The following is a 27,552-nucleotide window of genomic DNA, read 5'->3' on the forward strand; positions in this document are numbered from 1 at the left end:
GCAGTGAGGCAGAGGAGGGGAGGGACAGCACCTCCTTGGCCCTGCAGCTGAGTTGGGGGCACTGGGGACACCCATTCCAGCCAATAATCTCATTTTCAGAGGGGAAATCAAGGATGATAAATGTGGGAAAAAAAAAAAAAGTGAGTGTGAGTTGCTCTAGCTCAGGGTAGCTGGGGTGGAGTCAGGCTGGGACCCAGGACTGCTATGCACTCGCCCTTGCAAAGCTACCCACCACCACCTGTCCTTAAACCCCAAACCCCAAGGCATCAGCACAGCAGCACAACCTCCTGCCCTTTCAGAGGTGCTGTGTCAGATACAAAGCAAGACACATACAGAGCTGCAGGGTGACTCCTGGCTCCCTCTCTCATTACAGTTCATACTTCCTTCAGATTTCTTCCCCCAGGACTGTTTACTCTGGAGCATCAGAAATGCCACTGGAACCAGCCATCCATCATCACTGACAGCTCCAGAGTCCCCAGAACCTGCTATGCCCCTGCAGGTACCCTTCAGCATCCTGGGACAGTCATCCCATCAACAAAGAAAGAAGGAGAACGACTCAGCAGATAATTGTTTAATAGAAACCAATCACTGAGTGTTAATGATTCTATATAAAATAAACCTTAGTTTAAAAATGTTTAAGAAGGGACACCCACCACAGGAGGTGATCACACACACTGAAGTTACATAAAAGCTGTTTGCAAACCAGCTAGGATCTCAGTCGAGGCCTGGAGAATCTTCAGCTCTTCTGTCCGCAGTGTTTCTACCAAAGTTAGTTGGTTTATCAAAGCCACGTCTTCATCTTTCATATGAGAGATCTGGAAGACATTTTTAAATTATTTTTTGAGTGTAGTAAAATACACACAAACCTAGAATTTAACACTTTGACTATTTTTAAATGTACAGTACAGTGGCACTAAGTATATTCACAGTGCTGTGCAACCATAACCACCAACCATCTCCACAACCTTTTCAGCATCCCAAACAGAAACTCTGTGCCCATTAAACATTAACTTCCCACTCCCCCTCCCAAACCCCTGGTACCCTCTATTCTACTTTCTTTATATATAAATTTGCCGATTCCAGATATCTCACATAAATGGAATCGTGCAATATTTGCCTATTTGTGTTCTGGTTTATTTCACTAAACACAATCTGTTCAATGTTCATTAAAATTATAGTTTTAATCCCAGTGATGTTTTCATTCAAATAAGCTGATTCCTCATTTAATAAGGAAAGAAATGAAACATTCACTAAATGAAAGGGAAAGAGGACCTTAAAAACTTATTACCAAGAACCCATGCAGTAACTTTACCTATTAAAAGGTATAGACACATGTTAACAGTCAAAAAACACAGAGAGGGAGTTCCTGTCGTGGCTCAGTGGTTAACAAATCCGACTAGGAGCCATGAGGTTGAGGGTTTGATCCCTGGCCTCACTCAGTGGGTTAAGGATCCGGTGTTGCCGCGAGCTGTGGTGTAGGTTGCAGACACAGCTCAGATCCCACGTTGCTGTGGCTGTGGCGTAGGCTACAGCTCTGATTAGACCCCTAGCCTGAGAACCTCCATATGCTGCAGGAGTGACCCTAGAAAAGACCAAAAAAAAAAAAAAAGCCAAAAAACAGAGATTACATTAGCATTCATTTATTAAAGCATTACCAACACCCTAATAAGGTGTACTATTCCCAAACAAGTACAACACGACTTCTTCATCAAAACACTTCTGTAACAAAGAGAAGCCAATATTCTAGAAACATACCTTCTGAAGCATAGCATTAGTCTCCTCTATGAAATAATGGCATATTTTCTGGGCTATGTCCAAACTTGTCTTTTCATGTGCATCTGAAATTACTTCCCCAAGAAGTACTTTTTTCCAACAGGTGCTAGAACCAAAATGGTCAATACAGCCATTTCAGCAGGTTCTCAGAAAGTCAAGAAGGCGTTGATACTTCAACACAAAGCACACACTCTTCTCCGACTTTCCCAGGAGCATTAATAAAACTCATTCCATCAGCACAGTCCCTCCAACCTCCCACCACACACAGGTCCGGGGTTGAAGGAGACAAAGTCATTAAGAAGAAGGAACCCTGAGAATAAGATGTGAGGGGGTTGGCGATCTTTGTAGGGAGGGATGAAGTTTTATTAGCATCTCGGGGAGCTCCCTGTGGTCTAGTGGTTAGGACTCCGTGCTTTCACTGCTGTGGCCCAGGTTCAATCCCTAGGCTGGGAACTGAGCTCCCACACCAAGTTGCTGCAGGCCACAGCCGAAATACATATATATATTTGTTACATTTACATATATTACATATATTTATATATAATATATATTACTTATATAATATATACTATGTACACTTATATACACACGTGTGTATATAATTATACACACGTGTGTATATAATTATATATACATACATTTACAGATAAATGTATGCATGTATTTTATATATGTATATATAAAGCATCGCAATCCTGTGTCTGGCACAAAAGAAGCAGAGTCGCATCTACTAGTCACGGGAAAAGAACAGGGGACAGTCGAGAAGGTGAGTCCACAGCCAGAGGACTGAGGAGCAAAGACGGCAGTTTTTCTTTTCTTCAAGTGACAGCCTCTCCTAAAAATGGCAAACTGAACAAGACATGTTTCGCAAAGTAAAACGTTCTACAGATGGAAAGAGGACTCCACAGGGGGCCTTTCTCTACATCCTGGTTACTCCAATTTTACAGCAAGAACGTCTAGGAGATGGGGTCCAGTGGGCTGGTGGAGCCACCTTTCTGCAGGCAGAACAGGGTAGGTGCTTCGGGGCTGGCGGCGGGGGTGGGGAGCGGGGGGAGAGAAAGAGACAGATTCTGGATGCAGAGGAGGAGGTGGCCGTGGCGGTGGCCTGGGAGGGAAAGTGAGGTGACAGCTTCACAGATAGAAATTCAAAACAGCCAACAGCCACACAGGAAACAGAGCCTTAGACATCTTTAACTTTTGAGAAGATGGTGGCAACCCCAGGAACGGAGGGGCTCTCGGAAAAGGAGGGAAGGAAGGAAGGACATCACTGTGGGCCAGGCACAGGGTCTCATATGTGACCATGATGCGTCTTCAGCTTCACAACTGCCCCGCAAAGAAAGCATGACGGGAGTTCTGGTCATGGCGCACCGGAAACGAATCCGACTAGGAACCATGAGGTTTCGGGTTCGCTCCTTGGCCTCACTCAGTGGGTTAAGGATCCGGCGTTGCCATGAGTTGTGGTGTAGGTCGCAAACGAGGCTCAGATCTGGCATAGGCTGGAAACTAACTGTAGCTCCGATTAGACCCCTAGCCTGGGAACCTCCATATGCCACAACAAAAAAAAAAAAAAAAAAAAGAAAGAAAGAAAGCAAGCAAGCAAGCAAGCAATACGATCCCCACCCTAGGCAGCTTTTTTAGCTGGGAATCCAGAACAGTAAAGGACTTGCCCTAAGTGACAAAGCTAATGAGGCAGAAACAGCAGGCAAATACCCAAATGCTTTCTCTGCTGCCCCGCTCTGGGCAGAAAGAAGAAAAGAGGCCTCAGGATGACCTCTGGGAAACACCCAGTTGTTTATTTGATTTAATTTCCAAGGTATGAATTCTTTGTCAAGAAGGATTTATTTATTTTTTTAAAACCAAACTCCTTCAGATTTTTTTTTTTTTTTTTGTCTTTTTAGGGTTATACCCAAGGCATATGGAGGTCCCCAGGCTAGGGGCTGAATCAGAGTTGTAGCCACTGGCCTATGCCACAGCCACAGTCACAGGAACGCCAGATCCAAGCCATGTCTGCAACCTACACCTAGCTCACGGCAATGCCAGATCCTTAACCCACTGCGTGAGGCCAGGGAATCAAACTTTGTCCTCATAGATAGTAGCCGGATTCATTTCTGCTGAGCCACGATGGGAATGCCTCCAAGAAGGATTTAAAGAAACTTATGTGGGTACCCATGAGATTTAAAACACAAGATGAATGGACAGGAAAAACAAGACAAAGGAAAGATGAGAGGAAGAGTGATACGATACATCCAGGAATGAGTCAGTGATGAATTGCAAATTGCATGCCTTAAAGTCCTGCACACTTGGACGGACTTCTAATTTGCCTCTGCATTTTCTAGCAAACAATAAAGAGACAGAAATGGATCAGATACAGAATTCTGTGCCTGTTCAACAAAAACACATCATCTGCTGAGAAGAGACAGCTACTTCTGGCGTTGAGGACAGGTAGCAGTTTTTCTCCCCAAGTCACTACCAAAAAGGAAGTAAGTGGAGTTTCCTAGTGGCAAAACTGGTTAAGGATCTGGCGTTGTCACTGTAGTGGCTCAGGTCACTGCTGTGGCGCGGGTTCCATCCCTGACCTGGGAACTTCCTCATGCCAAGGGCACAGCCAAAAAAAACCAAAAAACAAAAAAGGGGAGTTCCCAATGTGATGGAGGAGAAACAAATCCAACTAGTATCCATGAGGATGTGGATTCGATCCCAGGCCTCGCTCAGTGGGTCAGGGATCTGGCGTTGTGACCTATACCACCATCTGACCTGTGGTATAGGTCACAGCCACGGCTTGGATCCCACATTGCTGTGGATGTGGTTGTGGTTGTGGTTGTGGCTGTGGCCAGCAGCTGTAGCTCCAATTCGACCCCTAACCTTGGGACTTCCACATGCCACAGGTGCGGCCCTAAAAAGCAAAAAAAAAAAAAAAAGATAAAAGGAAAGGAAGCAACATCATACCCAGTAAGGTCACAGGCATGACCACGTGAACAGCATCCCAGGCACAGGCATGACCACATGAGCAGCGTCCCAGACGATGGCATGACCAGGTGAGCAGCATCCCAGGCACTGTGCTAAGGGCTCCTTCCAGGCACTTCCTTGACTAATCCTCCCAACAGCCGGAGATGGGCTTCGCCATCGTTAGGAAGTCCTCCCCATGGTTCCTCTCGCCTGAGCTTTCGCTGAGTAACAGGCATTACTCCCTGACAAGGACCCAGGGCTGGGGGTGCCTGGCCACATGCACAGCGGTCCTGTCACACTAAGGTAAGGACCAACCACCTCTCAGGAATACAGAGCCAGACCCGGATGCTGCCTGCCCCGGGGTCTCCTCTACCTGCCTCCCATGAAACCACCCACGCCTCTCCTCGGCCAGGGTCTGGATCTGCCCCTGGGGCAGAATCAGGTGGGACCCGGGGTCAGGAGCCCCATCTGCTCCCAGGAAAAACCCACCTGCTCAGAGCTGCCTCTGAGCAGCGGCCATGCTCACACTTCCTGAAGTGTTTACCCTGAACAGTGAGCTGCAGGTCACCAGGGGGAAAGGTCCAAGCGGAGACCAGTTCTCAGGACCATGTACTCTGATTATGGCTCTAAAACCAGAATTCCAGAAACGCTGAAAACCTCAAAGTGAACAATCACCACATGGACAAGTTACACGGAGAACAAGCAACCCCAATATGCAATGGCATTCCTTTCCCCTCGGAGGCTGAGCACTTGAACGGAAGCCCAAAAAATGCCAAGGTTACACCCAAATTGTAACTACAACTCGTGACCAACACTCATGAAACTTACAAATCTTCAGCTCCCAGACATAACAACTTCAGAGCTGTGAGTAGCCGCCAGGACGGTCCATCCCATCCAAATGTCAGATTTCTGAAGCAGAAACACAGTGACAAATCCATCATTTCGGTACTTCATTACGCCATGGTAAATGCCTAAAACCTTTTTTTAAAGGGGCCACTAAACATCATGCAAACCGCAGTCTTAAGTCACAAAAACAAGAGAGAAAAGTAAGTCTGCAAATACTTAAGAAAAAAGCCTGAGTAACAGAAAAATAAATTTTTTTTAGGGCTGCACCCACAGCATATGGACGTTCCCTGACTACAGGCTGAATCGGAACTGCAGAAGCAGGCCTACATCACAACCACAGCCACAGCAATACCGGATCCAAACCGTATCTGCGACCCACGCCAGAGCTTGCAGCAACACCAGATCCTTAGCCCACCGATCGAGGCCAGGCCAGCGTCCTCATGGATACCATGTTGGGTTCTCAACCCACTGATCCACAATGGGAACTCTGCTGAAAATTCTTTGTGTTACCAAAAAAGTAAATTTTTTGGAGTTGCTACTGTGACTCAGCAGTAACGAACCCAACTAGCATCCATGAGGACACAGGTTCAATCCCTGGCCTCACTCACTGAGTTAAGGATCCAGTGTTGCCACGAGCTGTGGTGTAGGTCGCAGATATGGCTCGGATCCGGTGTTGCTATGGCTGTGGTATAAGCTGGCAGCTGAAGCTCTGATTAGAACCCTCGCCTGGGAACCTCCATATGCCATGGATAAAGCCCTAAAAAAACAAAAGAACATAAAAATAAAAATAAGAACAAAAAAGTCTATTTTTTTTATTGGATAAGCAGCTGAACTCGGGGTGAGGGGACCACAGTGAGAGGGCACATGTCACAGGTCACTGTGAGATGAATGAGGAAGAATCTGGCTTATCCTAAGGATGAAACAAATGGCAACCATCACAGCTAAGCTGGCCCCTATGCCACTGCTGCATTATTTAGAACTTCATTTTATCTCCAGAAGAAAATTTGAAAGGGAGTGTCTCAAGCCCTGTTTAGCCACGCATCGTCATGCATCATGAGGCTGGGTGACCCACAGCCAGCCTGGCCACATGTTAGAAATAAACACGCCGGTCTACCCATCAATGCATGTGGGGCCCTCCTGGAGCTATCATTTAACACTTCACGCTTCCATCTTATGTCACCCAAAACGTTTCCTGTCAAGGTACCTTCCACTTCTCATGGGCTCCACGCCATCAACAAAATTACTGCACATAGTAAGTGCTCAGTAACCAGCTGTCTGTCACCAGGTGTGAGGCAGGAGGTTCCCCACACCTGCAGATACCCTAACCCTCTGTTTCTTCATCACTATTTCCTGAAGGATGATTTCACAAAAGAAACACTTACTCTATAAAGTCATGATCCTTTAAAATGGAAATCTTTTTGTTCATCTGTTTATCTGTCGATGGAAGATATTTCACAAGTATATCTGCATTAAAAAAAAAAAAATCAGGCTGAGATTTAAGGTATAATTCAGACAAAAGAGTGGACCCTTCCTTCTCAGCTCACTTTCCTCCCCATCAGAATCAAGACATGTAAACAGGAGTTCCCGTCGTGGCTCAGCAGTTAACAAACCCGACTAGCATCCATGAAGGTGCAGGTTCAATCCCCGGCCTTGCTCAGTGGATTAAGGATCCAGCATTGCTGTGAGCTGTGTGTAGGTCGCAGACACGGCTCAGATCCTGCGTTGCTGTGGCTGTGGCATGGGCCAGCAGCCGTAGCTCCAATATGACCCCTGGCCTGGGAACTTCCATATGCCACAGGTGTGGCCCTAAAAGTCAGCTACAAGAATTCCGATGCAGGGGACAAAACATCACCACCGGAGCCCCTGCTCCCACAGAGCAAATCAACCAACAAAACTGGGTAATGGAAACATCAGCAGGACCGATGGGAAGGTACACCCACCAAAAGTACAGACCTTGTACAAACTGAGGAAATGTTTCCAAGATTCAGGTGGTCAAAGCTCAAATTCAAAACTGGCTGCATGTGAGTGATTGTAATCACCAACAATTGAAGGTGAATATGCAAAAATTAACAAAGCTATTTGGGGTGGTAGCATAACGAGGGATTTTTTTTTTCCATTTTAAAATTTCTTCTTATGTGTCTTTTTATTATTATATGCAAAAGTAACTGAAGGATCAATTTTGTTCAAATTATTTGGCAAATCAGTACTTCAGAGTCATCAGTCTCAAAGTGACTCTGACAATATGAGGTTAAGCTCAAAGCTACCCTTTTCTCAGAGCCCCAGCAAGGCCCTGGTTTTGCTTTTCTATCTCATTTTGAGAAAGAGCATCATCATTCTGCCTACAGGATGGAGTGGGTATCACCTTGACCAGGTTTCTCTCTCCACAAGAACTTGGAACTCCCTCAAATTATACCCTCGGTAAACCTCTGGCATTTCTTCAGTGCCTAGAACACTTTTTCTCTGATGCTTCAAGGGAAGGGAGGGGGGAAAAAGTCAGCCCTCAATGTACTATTTTTAATACTCTGTTTAGAATTTTTACAGCATAAATTTAATAGATAAATTATTATTTACAAAACAGTAATGCCAATGATGATGGTAGGTAACAGAATAATATAAATGAAAGAGTTCCCACTGTGGCTCAATGGGTTTACAAACCCGACTAGTATCGTGAAGATGTGGGTACAATCCCAGGCCTCGCTCACTAGATTAAGGATCCCGCGTTGTCATGAGCTGCCATGTAGATCACAAACCTGGCTCGGATCTGGAGTTGCTGTGGCTGTGGTGTAGGCTTGCAGCTGCAGCTGTGACTTGACCCCTAGCCTGGGAACTTCCATGCCTCAGGTATGGCCCTAAAAAAAAAAAAGAAGAGAATATAAATGAATTCTTATTTTATCACTGCATTAAACTGCCAAAGCAAGAACTGTATAACATGTTTGTTTATCCTGTGATTGGTACAGTGCCTGACACACAATGGGTGCTTCATAAGTATTTTCTACTTGTTGCTCTCTAATCCTACTCTTCAGTGACAATGTCTCAGGACAAAAATGTCCATGTCTTGCCATCTATTTATACCCTATTTATATCCCTAGTAGTTTTCCTTTCCTTTCATTCTACTGTCTGACCTAATGCAACAAAAATTCTCTCAGTTTTCTTCAATATCCTCAATATTGATCAAAGCTTTTGTTTTTTGTCTTTGTTTTTTTTCTTTTCTTTTTATGGCTGCAACTGTGGTACATGGAACTTCCTAGGCTAGGGGTTGAATCAGAGCTGCAGCTACTGGCCTACACCACAGCCACAACAACACTGGATCAGAGCCACATCTGTGACCTGTGCTGCAGCTTGCAGCAACACCGGATCCTTAACCCACTGCGCAAGGCCAGGGATCAAACCTGTCTCCTCATGGATACTAGTCGGGGTCGTAAACCCCTGAGCCACAACGGAAACTCCAGCTTTGTTGTTTTGACACTGAAGGTACGTGGTCAATAGAAGTAGGTTAGTCCTACCAAGGAGAAAATAAATGATAGCCATTTTACAGTTTTGCCATTTTTATAAAAACTTAACCACAGATGGGGGAAAAACTGTATCATCTTAATGATCGGAACCGAAGTTAATTCCCACCTTTTGGGACATAAACACAAGCGTGTGGATTACGGGGGGAGACAAATCCGTACTCCAGGAGCAGACGGTGGCTACCGTGAGGGCCGTAGCAGATGAATACCTCTTCGTGTTTTCTACAGCTTGTACCCGTTCTAATTTCGTAACAACGGCTTTCCTCATTGAACGCGGCTTTCACCTAGAAAGGAAAATTGCAAAAGAAGTTTTCAGAGCAAAGCAGAAAAGCAATAAAAAGATTAAGTGATTGTATTCATTTAAGCTGGATGCAGCTTTCAAGCACACATGGCTGAATCTATCCACAGGTGGAAAAAATGCCACCTCTGCACTTTAGCCTCTTTTTTTGGCCTCAGCATCACCCCACAGAGGATCAAGGCAGTCCCACCCAAGGGCTCTGAGGCTGGGCTAACACAGGACACCTGCCAACAGACAGATGACTGACAGCAGCTTAGTCACACGTGCAGTCCAGGGGAGGAGCCAGCACGCCGGCCAGGGCCACAGGGGGACTGCGCTCTGGAGCAGAGGGACGGCAGAGACCGTGGAAGCAGGCTTGCAGGGACGAAAGGTGACCCCCTGGTTCCCATGGGTCACCTGTGATTTGCTTGTTTGCGTAATTTTGAGGGCTGGCAGGGAGGTGACACCCATTAGGCTGAGGACCAGGTAGGGTACAGCTAGTCCAGCTGACAGGACAAATGGCCAGGTGGGAAGCCTTGCCTGCTGGGTGGGAAATATCCGTAAGAACAGAGGAGTTCATGGTCAGGCCTTTGGGGCCCTGCAAGGCCCAGAAATGTCAAGGCCACACATGAAATTTCAAGTCTTAGACACACAGCCTTTGAGCAGCATGACACTGGTTGATACTATCATGGGATTTGGTCAGTTTTATTAGCTAATAGGTATAGAGGAGAGAGAGAACTAACTGCTCCCACAACAAGGAGTGGGGACAAGCACCAAGGACTCCTTACCAAGCAGCAAATCCCAGCAAGATGAGGATGAGGAACAGGGGTTGATGCCACCTTGTGGCACCAAGAAGAGATCAGGGCCATGGTTTGCAGGGTCCTAGCAAAAGCCAGCTGGAGCACACTTTCAACCTGGGGGCAGGGGGCTGGGAATCTTTTCCCATAAAGGGCCAGATAGTAAACATTTTAAGCTTCTCCAGGTTCCGGCGACCACGTGCCCACAGGCTGTGGTCTGTGAAGCCCCTAGGCACACGTGTAAAATCACCAACTGGGACCATAAATGCACTAACAGCCCAATAAAAAATAAAATCATGCCAAAGGGGATTTACTGGGTCCCTGTGGCCAGCGTCCTGTTGCCCTACAACCTCTGACTTTGTTTCATCAACATCCAGCATAGAAACACCCACCTAACCTCGATCTCCTTTGCTTAATTTTGTTAGAATGCATCTTTCTACAGAAACACCAGACAGACAGGCAGGGAGATGGCCAAGGCCTAGAAAGCACAGGGGGCCTCCCGCTCCCCTCAGACACGTGGACCAAGTGGGCAGCACCGATCTTCTTGGGGTGGCATGGGTCCCGCCAGTGGCCCTCCAGCGCTCCCTGAATGGGGCCCAGGTTAGCTGACGCACAGACATTCTTTGCCCTCAAAACCAGGCCTGTGACTTCCCTTGTGGATCGGGGGGTTAAGGATCCAGTGTTGTCACTGCTGTGGCGCAAGTTCAATCCCTAGCCCAGGAACTTCTGCACGCCTCAGACGTGGCCAAAAAGAAAAAAAAAAGACAGGCCCTCACCCCAGTGGGCCCTGCAGATGGAATCGCCTCCTTTATGCGCCAGAGGGGAGAAGCCTGGAGTAGAAGAAAGCTCTGATGCCCAAAGCAGAATTCCTGGACTGTTTCCCACAAACATCTATCCACCCATTCAGAAAAAGATTACTGAACACCTACTATGTGCCAGGTCATGTACTGAGCACTGGGTTAGGGGGAAAAAAAAAAAAGGAAAGGCAAAAGTCCCTGTCCTCTGAGACTGCAGAGCTCCAATGGGGAAGGAACGAGTCCCTTGATGATGACAGCAAAATAGATGCTGACAGCGACGTCCCCAAGAGACGAAAGCAAGGGAGCCTGGTCCCAGGTCTGGAAGGAGGGAGGAGGATGCTGTACCATGCCAGCGGGTTGCTGGTTCAGAAGATCCAGGGGACAGAGCACCAAACTTCTAGGGCCTGGAGAGCAGAGTCGGGGAGCAGGCTTCCAGGAGGGAAATGGGGTCAGGAGCAGAGCGGAGGCTACCTGACAGCAGGTAGGCTGACCAGTCGCACCTTGCCCTGTGGTTTCGCTCACTGTTCTAAGTCGCAGGTCCTTCCTGTTAGAGGCTTTCCAATTGAAACAGACGTGTTCTGTGGTTGACATCTCACCTGGACGGCGGGGCTGTGGTTCAGCAGATCCAGGTAGGGGGCGAGTGCACAGGTGTCGGGCTCAGTGGAAAAGCACTGCCTGGGCCGTTGCTTCATGTACACAGCCCGGGTGTTTACGGTGCACCAAGCCCACAGCAGGGCGCTATAGCTAAAGATGCTCTCAACAGCCTCGGGAAACAGAGGCTGCAGAGAAGAAAAGAAGTCTCTGGAGGAAGAAAAGAACTCCCACACGCGGGTTCTCTGCTCTCTGGCCTTTGATTTCAATGGTCCGGGAAGGAGATTCACCACTTCCGGTTCCAAACAAACAGGGCAGGTGTAGGTCTTCGGCAAAACCTCCAGGTACGGCTTCCAGGGAGACTGATCCCCAGCATGCTTTTCTGAAACTAAAAAGGTGCACAGAGCCAGCAGCGGGGATGGAGGAGGCTGCCACCTGTTAAAATGAAAAGCCAGATTCAAAGAATTACGTTCCTTCAAAATATGGAGTAAGCAAGAGATGCAGACATCCTAGTGCTTAGTTCTGCTCCCAGAAGGACTGTGGCCCAACCATCACCACACTCCAAGTTCACCTAGTGCACCCAAGGAGGGTCTCTCTCCCTCAAGCCTTTCCTCCCTGGGTCACGCCCTGATGCAAGTGCCATGAACCAGTCATACCAGCGCAAAAACCACCTCACTAACCCGCATTCCAGTGTTTGCAAGAGATTCCTTTTGGTCAAAACCTGTTTGCTTCCAACCTGGTTCTCCAGCTTTAGAGCTTTTGCTGAAATTCCATTTGTTTCACTTGGTTAAGGATACAAAACTTGGGCGCGGGGGTGGGGGGGACAGCAAATGGTGGAAAGAACCTAGAAGTGTCCCATCCAAAGCAGTAACCACTGGGTACACAGAGCTACTGCAATTTTAATTTTTTATTACATAACACTAAAAATTCAATTCCTCAGTCATACAAGCCATATTTCTAGTGCTCATCAGCCATATGTGGGTAGCAGCTACCATACTGATAACACAAAGTAAAACACTGAGAAAGTTCTATTGTAACAATATTAACCCAGACAGAAAACGGACTATGCTCATTATAGACTTGTCATACTTCTAAAGCTTTTGTCTTAAATTTACCTATTCTATTGCAAATTGAACACTGCAGTATTTTTGTTAGCGATAAAATGATCACAAGTTGTATGAATGCACTCAAAAAAGTTTTCATTAATCCTTCAAAGTCCAGAGTCCTATATTACCACACATTCTACTCAAAATTTCAGAAGGAACACAAAATGTTAATACTAAAAGCATCCCGTTGTGGCTCATCAGGTTACAAACCCAACTAGTATCCATGAAAACATAGGTTCGATCCCTGGCCTTGCTCAGTGGGTTAAGGATCTGACGCTGAAGTGAGCTGTGGTGTACGTCACAGATGCAGCTTGGATCCCACATTGCTGTGGCTGTGGTGCAGGCTGGCAGCTGCAGCTCCCATTCATCTGCTGGCCTGGAAACTTCCATATGCCACAGGGGTGGCCCTAAAGGCAAAAAATAAATAAATAAAAATAAAAAAATAAAAGCATCCCTGCTGCTACTCAGGCCAAGGAAAATACATTGGCCCTCTTACAAACATAAACTGGGGGAAAAGTCCAGAACTTTCCCTGAGTTAAGAAACAATACAGGAGTTCCCATCGTGGCTCAGTGGTTAACGAATCCGACTAGGAACCATGAGGACGTGGGTTCAATCCATGGCTGTGCTCAGTGGGTTAAGGATCCGGCATTGCCGTGAGCTGTGGTGTAGGTGGCAGACGCGGCTCAGATCCTGCGTTGCTCTGGCTCTGGTACAGGCCGTCAGCTGCAGCTTCGATTAGACCCCTAGCCTGGGAACCTCCATATGCTGCGGGAGCAGCCCAAGAAATGACAAAAAAAGACAAAAAAAAAAAAAAAAAGAAACAATACAATCTTTCAACCCTTATAATCTAGAAACCCGTTATGCTAAGGATCTCCCTCACTCTGTCCTCAGAAATTCCCCCCAAAACAGAGACCCCCTATAACATAAGCCAGAGAATAGCTCTCAACTGCCATGCTGGCCTCTGCTCCTCTACACCACATAAAACCAACTCTTTCCTACCATCAAGAGCTCTTCAAACCTGAAGGAGCATTCAAGCAGGTACAATAAGTGTAAAAATAAAAGAGAGTAAACATCATTTGTCAAAACCTTAAAAACGCAGTTTACAATGAATTAAGAACCAACTTCATAGAACAGAAGAAACCTTTCAAATCATTTCAGATATTTACTGGCTACACAAAGGGGCTGGGTCCTCAAGTGCTAAGTTTTAGATGAGATCCTTGCCAGTGATACAGGCTTAAAAGGAAAAGCATCTGCACCAGTATATACACCAGCAGGTGTGCGGGCACTTACTTAGCAATGTACGGCCCTAAGTAGCTCCGAAGCACCGTGTCCGTGGTAAGCAGGCAGCTCTCAGGCAACGCGATAACCAGCTGTCCCTCCTTTGCCAAAAAGAAGGGAAGGTTTAGAACCCCTGGGTTTTGAGAAGGACCTACGTGAATCTCTTAAAGCCCCCAAGTCCACAACCAAAGACTAAGCACCCAGGGGAGCCCAACCACAGGCCACCAAAGAGACCACCACTGGACCGGCTCCCAGGCCCTGAGTCAGCAGGCAAGGCTGCTCCCATGCCAGCTCTCCAACCCCAGCAAGAATTAAGGGTTAACCATGTGACTGGAACCAACCAACAAATAACCCTCCACCAGAAACGAAGGGAGAAACACTCTGACGACGCAAATCATACTGTTCCTTCACGTTCTTAGGCCAGGAAATACTGCTACCCACAGGCCACAGAAGGAAATCACTGGTGTTCCCGTCATGGCTCAGTGGTTTACAAACCCAACTAATATCCATGAGGATGCAGGTTCGATCCCTGGCCTCGATCAGTGAGTTAAGGATCTGACATTGCCATGAGCTGTGGTGTAGGCTGCAGACACAGCTCAGATCCTGTGTTACTGTGGCTGTGGTGTAGGCCGTCAACCCCTGGCCTGGAAACCTCCATATGCCCAGAGTGTGGCCCTAAAAAGACAAATAGACAGATAGACAGACAGAAAGAAAGAAAGAAAGAAATTACCCTAAAAAATTCTTCCAGTACAGTCTGTGTGTCCAGTGACCACTCCCCGCAAGGGCCTACTCTCCACAAGTAGCCGAAGAAAAGGCAACCTATCCAACACAAGGGTCCCCTTTGACCAACTGCAAAAAGGTAGTTTTCAGTTTCTCCCACACAGAGAGAAACATAGACAGAGAAATTCAGATGTCAAGGAATAGATATGAGAAACCAATAAAGCACAAAGAAGCCAGATATAAGAACCTGCTTTCATCTTAACTAGCACCTGAGCTGGTTAAACATCTCAGCCAAAAATCTCCTGGGTTCAATACCTGGTTTCATCTGTAAACCAAGACTGAGGTGGGGTGGTATCCTGCTCTGACATCCCATGACTTCCTGATTTTAAAAAAGCCACTTAATTGGGAGTTCCCGTCGTGGCGCAGAGGTTAACGAATCCGACTAGGAACCATGAGGTCGCGAGTTTCATCCCTGCCCTTGCTCAGTGGGTTAACGATCCGGCGTTGCCGTGAGCTGTGGTGTAGGTTGCAGACGCAGCTCGGATCCCACGTTGCTGTGGCTCTGGCGTAGGCCAGTGGCTACAGCTCCTATTAGACCCCTAGCCTGGGAACCTCCATATGCCGCGAGAGCAGCCCAAAGAAATAGCAAAAAGACAAATAAATAAATAAAATAAAAAAATAAAAAAGCCACTCAACAGAATGTTCTGTATCTTGACTAGGGTATATTTCTTCATCATCCAAACTCACCAAACTGGACACAAAATCTACACATTTCACTGTGGGTAAAACACATCTCAGTTTTCAAAAAGTTTTAACAAAAAAAATCACATTTGAAAGTAGATGTAAAGCAACTGCCAATTATCATTTCATGACCTAAAAAAAAAACCCACCTATAGGCACTGCTATATTCATGAGGTATGTTTGTCTCCCCTAAATTCTGCTTCAGAATAAAGTCATCAACCTCCTCAAAAGCAAAAATAATGCACAAGATGAATGCATTTAATACTATTGAACTGCACACCTAAAAGCAGTTTAAATTTTATGGTTTTTTTTTTTTTTTTTTTTTTTTTTTGGTCTTTTAGGATCTTTTAGGGCCGTACCCGTGGCATATGGAGGTTCCCAGGCTAGGGGTCCAATTGGAGATGTAGCTGCCGGCCTACACCACAGCCACAGCAACGCAGGATCCGAGCCGCATCTGTGACGTACAAGACAGTTTATAGCAACACCAGATCCTTAACCCACTGAGTGAGGCCAGGGATGGAACTCACATCCTCACGGATATAGGTGGGTTCATTAACCGCTGAGCCTCAGCGGGAATGCCCTAAATTTCATATATTTTACCACAATTGAAAATGTTTAATAGAAAATTAAAATAATGTAACAGAATTACATTAAAAGCTACCATTCTTTAAGCTAAACATGTGTACGCAGCTGGGTTTTATAGAAATTAAATTAAGGAACTGAAATAACTTTTCGATATGAAATTGAAATATGAACAAATTAGGGAATTAATTTCTAGCTTTACCGAAAAGTGTGCAATAGATGTCCTTTAAGCAGTACAGAAGAACCAAAACAGACCCTAAAATGAGCTATACAGAACTAAAATGAGCACGACCCCACTGATCTCCTCACTCACCAGGTGAGAAGACCGAGGTCGAGAGGGTTCAGAGCCGTTGTCTGGTGGAAGGCAATCCCGAGACAGGCTCCCAGGCCTCCTCCCTCCACTCGCAGCGTGGCCACGTTCTCTGTACTCTGTGATGCTCAGATGAGAGCAGCTCCCCCTCCACCCTCGCCTCCCCTGGCACATTTAAAATATGACCAGACTTATAAAACCTGCTGCTGCGGACACTGCTAGGAGCCCAGCCCTACAGGCCCTCTCCCCTGCTGCGGTCCCGCCTGAAGGGGGCAGTGTCCCTGCAGCCAGCAAAGGAGAGGAGTTTCCAGGACGAGAGGAGGTCTGCCCTTCCCCACTCTCGGCTCCAGCCTGCGGCAGGCGCTGCGGGAGCTATGCCCTGGAGCTGAGGGGCTGGGGCTCCTTCTAAGGACGCAGACGTGGATGAGGGCGGAATGGCTTCCACTGGGCCACCCTGGCAGCCCAGGTCTGCCTATCCAGGGCAGAAGAAACTCCCGCTCTGTTACGTTGGGCTTATCCTCATACACAGCAAACTTAAGTCTAACTGACAGAACTGTATTCAAACCTATCTGTTAGGGAAGGAGAAAAAAAAAAAGCCTGTATGTCTAAGATATTTTTAATTCATTTGGTTTTAACCACAAACGCTAAGCAGCAAAATCTACTTTGGGTTTCAACAGAAGAAAGAAATTCTCACCTGTAGGGATGTTTTGCTCATCAGCCCCCTTCCTGTACCTAAGAACGAACACAAAGACAGAAAAAATGGTAAATCCTACTAAATCTTCAAGGTCTTAGCGATACTATTTTGAATAAAAGATGTGGGTAAACTTCAGAATTACGCGAAGCTGAGGCTAGGCTGCATCCTTGACTCCCAACGGAAAGAGGATCAAAACGTTATTCAGGAAATTGTTCTGACTTCCTCTTGGGTTTATAATTCTCGAAGGGCAAAGTTGGCTTCAGCGCGGACGCTTGACGATCGCTGACTTTACACTGATCTGCGGCGGGGTCTGCTACAGGAAACTTGACACTGGCCCCTCTCCCCTGTGGCCTACCAGCTGGGGTGGGGTCTACTCCCAATGCACACCCCACCTCAGAGGAGGGACCCTCAGACCTCTCTGTCCACTACCCCAGCCTTCCCCAGTAATGATCATGAGTCTCCGACTGATTGACCAGTAAAGCCCACTCAGGTCCCACAAGCCTGAAGCCTACACCCTCCCCTTCCCAACAAGGCAGCCCATTCGCCACACTCTCCTTGACTGGACAAGGGCCGGGGGGGGACACCCAGGGCCAGCTGCTCCCCACCAGCCAAGGCCTGGGCCAGAGCACAGTCACAACAGTTAACTTCCCCAGCGGCCCTGCCAACACCGCCAACATCCACTTCGCCCCTCCGTGCCCAGGCTCCCCTCCTGCAACACAGTCAGATAGATGGCAGCCTTTCCGCCAGGCAGAGGTACCATATGACCTATAGTTATACGGAGTCTCTCCAGTCATCTTCTCAAATTCACTGTTCTTGACTTTCTTCTCTCAGCTGGGAGGGAATATGATTCATCAATGTCTGCAGAACTGATGGGAGCTCCTGGTTCAGAGGGGACTCGCCTTGAGTCCTCAGTCAGATGTCTAGCAGGTTTGACTTGATGCGTCATCTCCCCACCCAGAAGCATACAGTCAGCTCAAACACATGGTTTCGATTTCAAGCACTTATTTAAGGAGTTCCTGTTGTGGCTCAGCGATTACAAACCCAACATAGCGTCCATGTCCTTGAGGACACTGGTTCAATCCCTGGCCTCACTCAGGGGTTAAGGATCCCCTGTTGCTGTGGCTGTGGTGTAGGCTGGCAGCTGCAGCTCTGATTCAACCCCTGGCCTGGGAACTTCCACATGCCACAGTTGTGGCCGTAAAATGAAAAGAAGAAAAAACAAAAAACAGAACATACTTAATTGCTTCTGTGTATCCCACAGTGGAGCTGTGGACAGAGCTGGGTGGCCTTGTACACAGCCACAACCCACAGCAAGCTGCCCCAACTGTTATAAGAGAATGTTCTGGAAGAGAATGCTCACCCAAACTCCATCACAAGCTCCTCAATTTTCAGAAAACAATGTTCTCTTTGCTTGTTTATCTTTTCAGGGCCGCACCCGTGCCATATGGAGGTTCCCAGGCTAGGGGGTGAATAGGAACTGCAGCTGCCAGTCTACGCCACAGCCACAGCAATGCCAGATTCGAGCCTCATCTGCGACCTACACCGCAGCTTGCAGTAACGTCAGATCCTTAACACACTGAGCGAAGACAGGGATCGAACCCGAATCCTCAGGGATTCTTAACTTAGTCGGATTTTTAGAATTCTTAACTCGATGGGCCACAACGGGAACTCCTCAGAAAACAATGTTAATCCAACCTCTACAACCAGCTCCTTAACTTCTTGAAGAAAATGTTAACCTACCCTGTTCAGGTGACCATGGTCTCCTCCAAAACTTGGGGGGCACAGCCACAGACCAGCTGAGGGGGCAACACTGCTGAGGTCTCCCTAAGGGCTCCTCTCCTGGAACCACCCACCAGGGAACTAGCAGCTCCTCTGGATGTTCGGAACAGCTTCCCCTTAGAAAACTACAGCCTGCATGCCTTGAAAAATCCCATGAGATCACCCTAAGTATGTGGGTGGGGACACCAGTCCCAACATTACAAATCATCTTCCTTATAAAAACACAGTGAAGCAGTTCCCTGGTGGCCTAATGGTTAAGGATCAGGTGTTGTCACTGAGATGGCCTGAGTTCATCCCTGGCCTTGGAACTTCCTCACGCCGTGAGCTTGGCCAAAAAAATAAATAAATACATTTTTAATATATATAAAAACATCCAGTGAAGACATTTCCCTCAGGTCTAAGTACCAGAAATACCTGCACTTCTGATGAGTGAAGAATTTAGTTTAGTTTAATTTAGTTTAGAATTTAGTTACAGAACACAAAGATTCGGCTAACTGATCACATCACATTGCGCTGCTGGAAAGATGAATCGAATGTGTAGTTCACCTGTGACAGGGGTACAAGATTTCATAATCATGCCTTTTGCGTTATCCTTATCCCTGCCTCCGTCTTATTTTTCAATTCTCATTTCCATTTTACCTTCCTTTTTTTTTTTCCTTTTTTTCAGCTACACCTGCGGCATATGGAAGTATCCAGGCCAGGGGCTGAATCAGCTGCAGCTGAGGCCCACGCCACAACCACAGCAACACTAGACCCAAGCCACATCTGTGACCTACGCCGCAGCTTGTGGCCATGCCGGATCCTTAACCCACTGAGCGAGGCCCGGGATTGAACCCACATCCTCACAGCGACAATATCAGGTCCCTAATCCGCTGAGCCACAATAGCAACTCATTTCCATCTTTAACTCTTCACTTTATTTCACCATTTTGCAATTTCTATCCACAAGCCACTTCAGTGTATTTTCAGAATAAGGTAAAGTATAAATAAATATTATAATACAAGGTAAGAAGCCTGCCACACAGTAGAAGGTGTGCTCCTAGAGAGAACCCAGCCCACCTGCAAGAATCAGCTCTGCCTTCCTCTCACCTGGGCCCACATGGCTCTCCTGTGAGGGGGACATGCCAGACTTACCTGGAAAACGAGCAGGTATTAAGTTTGTATCTTCAAAGTTCCTATCTTTCAGCCACTTCTTCAGCTCTATAAATTCAGGCTTGTAGCTCTCATTCACTAACCAAGAGAGGGAAGAGAAAAAATGATGATTAAAATCACTCTATAGGAGTTCCCATCATGGCACAGCAGAAACAAAACAAATCTGACCAGGAACCATGAAGTTGCGGGTTCAATCTCTGGCCTCTGATCCAACACTGCCGTGAGCGGTGGTGGAGGTCACAGATGTGGCTCGGATCTGGTGTTGCTGGGGCTGGTGTGTAGGCCGGCAGCTACTGCTCCGATCCCTAGCCTGGGAACTTCCATGTGCTGCAAAAGAAGCCCTAAAAAACAAACAAACAAACAAAAAAAAATCACTCTATATTAGACCACCGTTTAAAAAGTAAATCTCTGATGCACTGTCTCGCTCTTAAGAGGGAATACGTTTTAAAACATGCGCAAGTAATGCAAGCTAAAATAGAAAAACCATATGGTCATCTCAAAAATGCAGGAAAAGCATCTGATAAAATCTAACATTCATTCCTGATAAATACTCCCAGCACACAAGGATAGAAGGGAACTTCCTCAACCCAACAAAAAAAAAAATCTAACAAAAAAGCCAGAGCTGACATACTTAAGGATGAAAAGCTATGTGCCTTCCCCTAAGATCAGGAACAAGACGAAGATGTCTCTTCTCTCTACTTATACTCAACACTGCACCGGTGGTTCTAGCCAGTGCAATAAGGAAAGAATAATAAATAAAAGGCATCTATTATAGGTTGAACTGTATACCCCAAGATTCATACGCTGAAATTCTAACCCTCGGTACCTTAGCATATGACCTTATTTTTTTTTAATATATTTTTTTTTATTTTCCCACTGTACAGCAAGGGGGTCAGGTTATCCTTACATGTATACATTACAATTACATTTTCCCCCCACCCTTTGTTCTGTTGCAACATGAGTATCTAGACAAAGTTCTCAATGCTATTCAGCAGGATCTCCTTGTAAATCTATTCTAGGTTGTGTCTGATAACCCCAAGCTCCCGATCCCTCCCACTCCCTCCCCCTCCCATCAGGCAGCCACAAGTCTCTTCTCCAAGTCCATGATTTTCTTTTCTGAGGAGATGTTCATTTGTGCTGGATATTAGATTCCAGTTATAAGTGATATCATATGGTATTTGTCTTTGTCTTTCTGGCTCATTTCACTCAGGATGAGATTCTCTAGTTCCATCCATGTTGCTGCAAATGGCATTATGTCATTCTTTTTTATGGCTGAGTAGTATTCCATTGTGTATATATACCACATCTTCCGAATCCAATCATCTGTGGATGGACATTTGGGTTGTTTCCATGTCCTGGCTATTGTGAATAGTGCTGCAATGAACATGCGGGTGCATGTGTCTCTTTTAAGTAGAGTTTTGTCCGGATAGATGCCCAAGAGTGGGATTGCGGGGTCAAGCATATGACCTTATTTAGAGATCAGGTCTTTACAGTGGGAACCAAGGTAAAATGAGGTCATCAGAATAGACCCTGATCCAGTATGACTGGTGTTCCTCATAAAAAGGGAAAATCTGCACAGACATAGAGGGAAGATGATAAAAGAAGCATAGGGAGAAGACAGACATCTACAAAGCCAGAGAGAGAGACCTAGGACAGACCCCTCTCTCACAGCTCTCAGCAGGAACCAATCCAGATGCCACACACTTCATAGATGAATCCTCAGAGCATTAATGAAAGTGAAGTAAGCCATTCACAAAAAGAATAATACTGCATGATTCCACTTACATGAGGTATCTGGGACAGTCAAGTTCAGGGAAACAAAAAGTAGGATGGTGGCTGCCAGGGGCTCAGGGGAGAGGGCAATGAGGAGTTATTATTCAACGGTATAGAGTTCCAGTTTTGCAAGATGAAAAGAATCCTGGAGATGGGTTGCACGGCAATGTAAATGTACTGAACTACACTTAAAAACGGTTAAAATGGGGCAGGAGTTCCCTTGTGGTGCAGCAGGTTAAGGATCCAGCATTGTCACTGCTGTGGGTCAGGTCACTGCTGTAGCGTGGGTTCGATCCCTGGCCTGGAAGATTCCTCCTGCCACAGGCATGGCCAAAAAAGAAAAAAGAAAGGGAGTTGATGTTGGGCAGGAGTTTGAATATCACACAAAATGGAATGAGCATCCCTGGAGTTTCCTAAACCAAGAAGACTAACTGACGACAGTCCCTTGGGAAAGTTGGGCTGACGGTGATAAACGGAACCACCAGAAGGGAGCAGGGAAGAAAAACAAGGATGTGGTAAACCAGCAAAGAGCATTACATCAGCTGAAATCATCTCTGGCCAGGACAAGGAGGGAGAAGTTAACGTAAGAAAGGCCAGGCAAGAGTGAGTAGGACATGGGCTACAGCAGGCAACGAAGGATAAACAGCCGGAGGTGTTGGCATGAACACGCTGGGGGCCCTCTAGGAGCAGTGTGATTCATTTTTACCAAAAATAACAAAGTTGCTCCATATGCCACAAGGCAGCCCAAAGAGAAAATAATAATCACAACTGCATTTATGTAGTACTCTCCAGCTGGCCAAGCACTTTCACATATAGTATCTCATTCAGATTGGGTTACACTGAACTTGAAATGACAAATTTATACCCAAATATTGATAGCTGTATTCCTACAAGAGTTTAAAAATACATAATGGCACTACTAAAAAGAATATTATTTAAGAAACATCCTCTATGAACTCTGCCCACTGTGCCTTTGAGAAAAGCTTTGTGTGTCCACTAATACCATACAACCAAGGATTCCTTTTATCATCACTGGCATCAAAAGAAGCAAAACTGGGGAGTTCCCATCGTGGCTCAGTGGTAATGAACCCAACTAGTATCCATGAGGATGTGGGTTTGATCCCTGGCCTCGCTCAGTGGGTTAAGGACCCAGCGTTGCCATGAACTGTGGTGTAGGTCACAGATAAGCCTCGGATCCAGTGTTGCTGGGGCTGTGGCGTAGGCCAGCAGCTGCAGGTCCAATTCAACCCCTAGCCTGGGAACCTCCATATGTCATGGGTATGACCCTAAAAAGACCAAAAAGAAAGAAAGAAAAAAAGATCCAAAACTATACCTCCTCTTGATTCAGCATTCCCAAAGCGTTTTCGTCTTCTGATCCGGCTTGTTCTTCCCCCTCCCTTCTTCATACTATAATTTGCAGTTTCTGCTTAATTGCCCAATTGAAAACGAAAAGGATTTTCTTTGCCTTTCTTGCTCTTCGTATGATAATTACTGTTCTCTGTACCTATAAGGATTTAAACATACAAATATAAATTATTTGGTAAACCGTTTCCCTAAAGTGTTTTTGCACACAAATTGTTCACACTATGAGGTAAACCATGAACCCTGGTACACTAGTGGAATGCTCATGACATCAGCCCCTCTAAAACAGATTTATCTTGAAGCAGGTCCTACTATATGTTGACTAACCATGGAAATCCTCAGAACTGATTCACAAGTGTGTGCTTTGGTACTTACACATCTCAATGCCAATTACCACTTACTAAGTACCAACCTAACTGTACTCTGAATAAACAGTACCCATGAAATCCCATCTGCTACGAAGTCTTAGAGAAAAACAAAAAACCAAAAAAACCTCTTTTGGTGGGAAGTAAATAATGGTTTGTTCTTAAAACCAGAATCCTGAAATAAGTATAATTAAATATGGGTTTGCCACAAATTAGGGGGAAAATGAGAGCTACACTGCAGACAAAACAAAGAGATGATTATAAAATCTAAAATGACTACTACAGGAGTTCCCTTGCGGTGCAGCAGGTGAAGGACCTGGTGGTATGACTGCAGCAGCTTGGATGGCTGCTGTGGTGAGGGTTCAATCCCTGTCCTGGGATCTTCCACATGCCCAGGCAAAGCCAAACAAATAAATGACTACTACAATTTCTACATTTTAATTCCTAGGAAGTATAAAAATGAAATCCAGGAGTTCCCATTATAGCTCAGTGGGTTAATGACCCAATGCTGTCTCCATGAGGATGTACGTTTGATCCCTGGCCTTGCTCAGTGGGTTGAGGATCCAGCTGTTGTCAGAAGCTACGGTGTAGGTTAGAGATTCGGCTCAGATCCAGTGTTGCTGTGGCTGTGATGTAGTCCTACAGCTGCAGCTACAATTCAACCCCTGGAGAGGGAACTTCCATATGCCGCAGGTGTGGCAGTGAAAAGGAAAAAAAAAAAATGAAATCCATTAAACACACCAGCATTATACAGGGAGTGGAGTATCACAAAGCTATTAATAGGAAGTATGAGTTAAGATGTAAAAATGTCCAAGATAAATTACAGGAAAAATAAAGGTGCTTGTTGTTCCTGCTGCGGCACAACAGGATATACAGCACCTCTGTGCAGGTTGGATCCCAGGCTGGCTACAGTGGGTTAAGGATCTAGCATTGCCACAGCTGTTTCATAGGTCACAACTGCAGCTAGGACCAGATCCTTGGCCCAGGAACTCCACATGCCACAAGGCAGCCAAAAAGGAAAATAATAATAATAATAATAAAGGTGCAGAACAAATTCAATAATCCCTTATGGGTTTGCTTTTCTGTACATTTTGTTTATAACACAAGATTTGAAGGACATTCGAAAATGTGTAAGGGGAGGGGGCTTTTACTATTACTTTTGTATCCACTATTCTGCGACTTATGTAAGTACCTAAGTGACATAATATGAATATTACAGTATGTGCATATATGTGCATTTTAACCACACAACTATTGTTAAAAACTACTGGACAGAAATGAATAATGAGACACCGACCCCAGGCCCTATCACTATTCTACTCCAGCACAGGAAGGTTCACTGAGCTACCAAAAGTTGGCGAGTCGGGTCCCAGGGCCAACCGCGGCTCGTCCCCTCCGGGTTCCCAGCGTTCAGCCTGCGTCCCCGACCTGCCTGCGCGCGGGTCCCCGGTGTCCTGCGAGCGAGCTGTGCACATGACGCCAGGGTGACAGCACGGCTGGCGGCACTGTCCTAGCCCCCCAGTCCTCAGACCCCAGACGTGAGGACGCCCCCCGCTGGGACACACAGGGCACCTCCGCTGCCCCCGCCGTTTTCCGGCCGCTGGGGAAGAGGCGAGAGGGGTCCTCAGGCCCCAGCCGGTTACAAACTCGCGGCCTCAGGATCGGCTTCTCGAGTCGATATTCGCTAAATGAGCGATTTCGAGATACGGGGAGGGGAGTTCTGTAAGGTGCGTTCTAAGTATGATGGGGGTAGGCGATTCAATCTTTTACACTGAAAAATTAAAACGTGGAGAGCTTAGGCACCTGCCGGCTCCCGTTACCCGGGCAACGGGAGGCCCCGCCCCGGAAGTCTTCCCAGAAGTCGTTCCGGAAGTCGCCCCGGCGGGCCTCTGCTGCGCTCCAACATGGCGGTGAGAGGGAGCGTGGAAACACAAAACCGCACGCTAGCTGCTCCCCAGTTAAAGAAGGGAACCGAAGCTGCAGGGGGACCGGCGGAGCGCCGCCAGGCCCGCCTCGAGGGCGCACTCACCCACGTCTTCAGTCGCTCGCGGAGCCCTCTTTCCGCCACGGGACGCCGGGTCCCCGGAAGACTCCACCTCCTAGCGTGCGCCTGCGCATTATTTACCGGAAGCCAACAAAAACAGCAAACAAAAGCAAAAAACTCAGGCCTAGTAGTTAAGAAAAAGCAGTGGCTGTGGGTGCAGAATTTGCGCTCTGAAATGCTGACCTGCAGAGTCTTTACTTCCTTAGTTCTGGGGGTGGAATCGCTAAGTACGAGCGTCCCAGGACAGAGCCACCCTGCGCCTTATTAGGCCAACTTCCTCCTCGCCCTGGGGCCTTGCAAGCTGGGGCCACCTTTCCTTGGCCAACTTCGCTTCGACGCTGCCCTTCCTCGAGGCAACGCCTTACCGTTGCTAGGCAGCCCAGCCGCCCTTCACCTTGCCAGCTGGGTTGGTAAAGCTGGCCAGGATCACCCTTACAGGAAAATTAAAATCGTTTATGTAAATACTCTTCCTTACAGGAGATAAGCTCAGTTTCTGCCCCCACCCCCACCTTGCTTGTTGACTTGCTTCCAAGAAAGTCCAGTATGGAAAAGAGGGGAAAATAACTTTATAGTGGACCCATGATTCAGTGTTATCATTAAAAAAGCTCTTTCTAATGTTCCGCAGTGCCATCCTTGGGAAATTGGCTATTCATCTCTTAGTTTATTTCCTCACAATCTCAAGATAGTTGCTGCCACTCCAGGCATCGTATTCTCACACAAATACATTCAAGACAGGAAGAAAACGTGCAGATAAAAGAGGTATTTTCCTTTATGCCAAGTGATCAAGATTAACATATCAGTAATGAGTCATGCTGATTGCATGTTTCCCAGAGATAGGAAAGGTACTTCTGTGGTATTACTCTCCAAAACCCATAACCCCAGTTCAGTAACAGAAAAACAAACCTGACTAGTTGATCTACTTTCAGCTATAACATTTGTGCTGTTGCCTATGCTTAGTCATGCTGGCTCTGCATCTTTGCGTCCTCAAGCAGTGAAAGAGTGTGTTCTGTAGCCTAGAATATATATAATGGCCTTTTCTCAAGGCCCTGACTCCCAGGTTTGAACTTTAAACACATAACACTTTTTATTCATATAGAGACAAAAAATTGCAGGACAGAAAATAACATTTTTCTTGTTGAAGGTTTACAGGAACGTCATGACCAGATCTGTGACCAAACTCAACTCCATGTGCCCTACGCAGTGAGGCCCCAAACGTGGGAGTTGGGAGCAGATGAAGATTTATTGCAGGGACATGCAAGGAGACAGGTGGTTAATGCCTTAAAAAACCCTAACTCCTTGAAGTTTTTCAACAAAGCCCTTTTGAAAGCAAAGTGAAGGACGTAGAGTAATGACAGTAAAAACAAAAATAAACAAATGGGACTTAATTAAAACTTTCCGCACAGCAAAGGAAACCCTAAACAAAATGAAAAGACAACCCACAGAATGGGAGAAAATCGTTGCAAATGAAGCAACTGACAAGGGATTAATCTCCAAAATTTAGAAACACCTCCTACAGCTCCATACCAAAAAAAAAAAAAAAGCCCCATCAAAAAATGCGCAGAAGATCTAAACAGACAATTCTCCAAAGAAGACATATGGATGGCCAAAGAACACATGAAAAGATGTTCAACATCACTCATTATTAGAGAAAGGCAAATCAAAACCATTATGAGGTACCACCTTACACCAGCCAGAATGGCCATCATCAAAAAGTCTACAAACAATAAGTGTTGGAGAGGGTATGGAGAAAAAGGAACCCTAGTACACTGTCGGTGGGATTGTCAATTGGGGCAACCACTGTGGAAAACAGTATGGAGATTCCTCAAAAAACTAAAAATAGAACTATCATTTGATCCAGCGATCTCACTTCTGGGCATCTATCCAGAGAAAACCATGACTTGCAAAGACACATGTACTCCGATGTTCATTGCAGCACTATTTTCAATAGCCAAGACATGGAAACAACCTAAATGTCCATTGACAGAGGAGTGGATCCAGAAGAGGTGGTACATAGACACAATGGAATACTACTCAGCCATTAAAAGGAATGAAATAATGGCATTTTTAGCCATATGGATGGTCCTAGAAATTATCATGCTAAGTGAAGTCA

At 46.3% G+C, this 27,552-nt stretch overlaps 1 protein-coding gene across 7 annotated transcripts; it reads right to left on the reverse strand.

The window, feature by feature from the left end:
• Window positions 1–556: 556 nt before the first annotated feature.
• On the reverse strand, window positions 557–25,771 carry SETD4 (SET domain containing 4). 7 transcript variants are annotated; one of them, XM_084992034.1, is made up of 11 exons: window positions 25,626–25,771; window positions 23,005–23,175; window positions 19,881–19,976; window positions 16,969–17,006; window positions 13,934–14,022; window positions 11,542–11,971; window positions 9,184–9,358; window positions 6,948–7,029; window positions 5,548–5,628; window positions 1,756–1,879; window positions 557–815 (listed from the first exon to the last, which is right to left on the reverse strand). In XM_084992034.1, the coding sequence occupies exons 2-11, from the start codon at window positions 23,075–23,077 to the stop codon at window positions 681–683; spliced, it is 1,323 nt and encodes a 440-aa protein (XP_084848160.1). In that variant the 5' UTR covers window positions 23,078–23,175; window positions 25,626–25,771; the 3' UTR covers window positions 557–680. The 7 variants fall into 7 exon arrangements, with proteins under 7 accessions (XP_084848160.1, XP_005670385.2, XP_003358991.2 ...); XM_005670328.4 differs by lacking the exon at window positions 25,626–25,771 and adding an exon at window positions 25,428–25,492; XM_003358943.5 differs by lacking the exon at window positions 25,626–25,771 and adding an exon at window positions 25,202–25,492.
• Between the last annotated feature and the right edge of the window lie 1,781 nt (window positions 25,772–27,552).

The sequence above is a fragment of the Sus scrofa genome, chromosome 13 (assembly GCF_054392235.1).
Source record: "Sus scrofa isolate SSC_HxYL_T2T_F1_AM1 chromosome 13, Sscrofa_HxYL_maternal_Yorkshire_Landrace_v2.0, whole genome shotgun sequence".
NCBI classification, from domain to species: Eukaryota; Metazoa; Chordata; class Mammalia; order Artiodactyla; family Suidae; genus Sus; species Sus scrofa.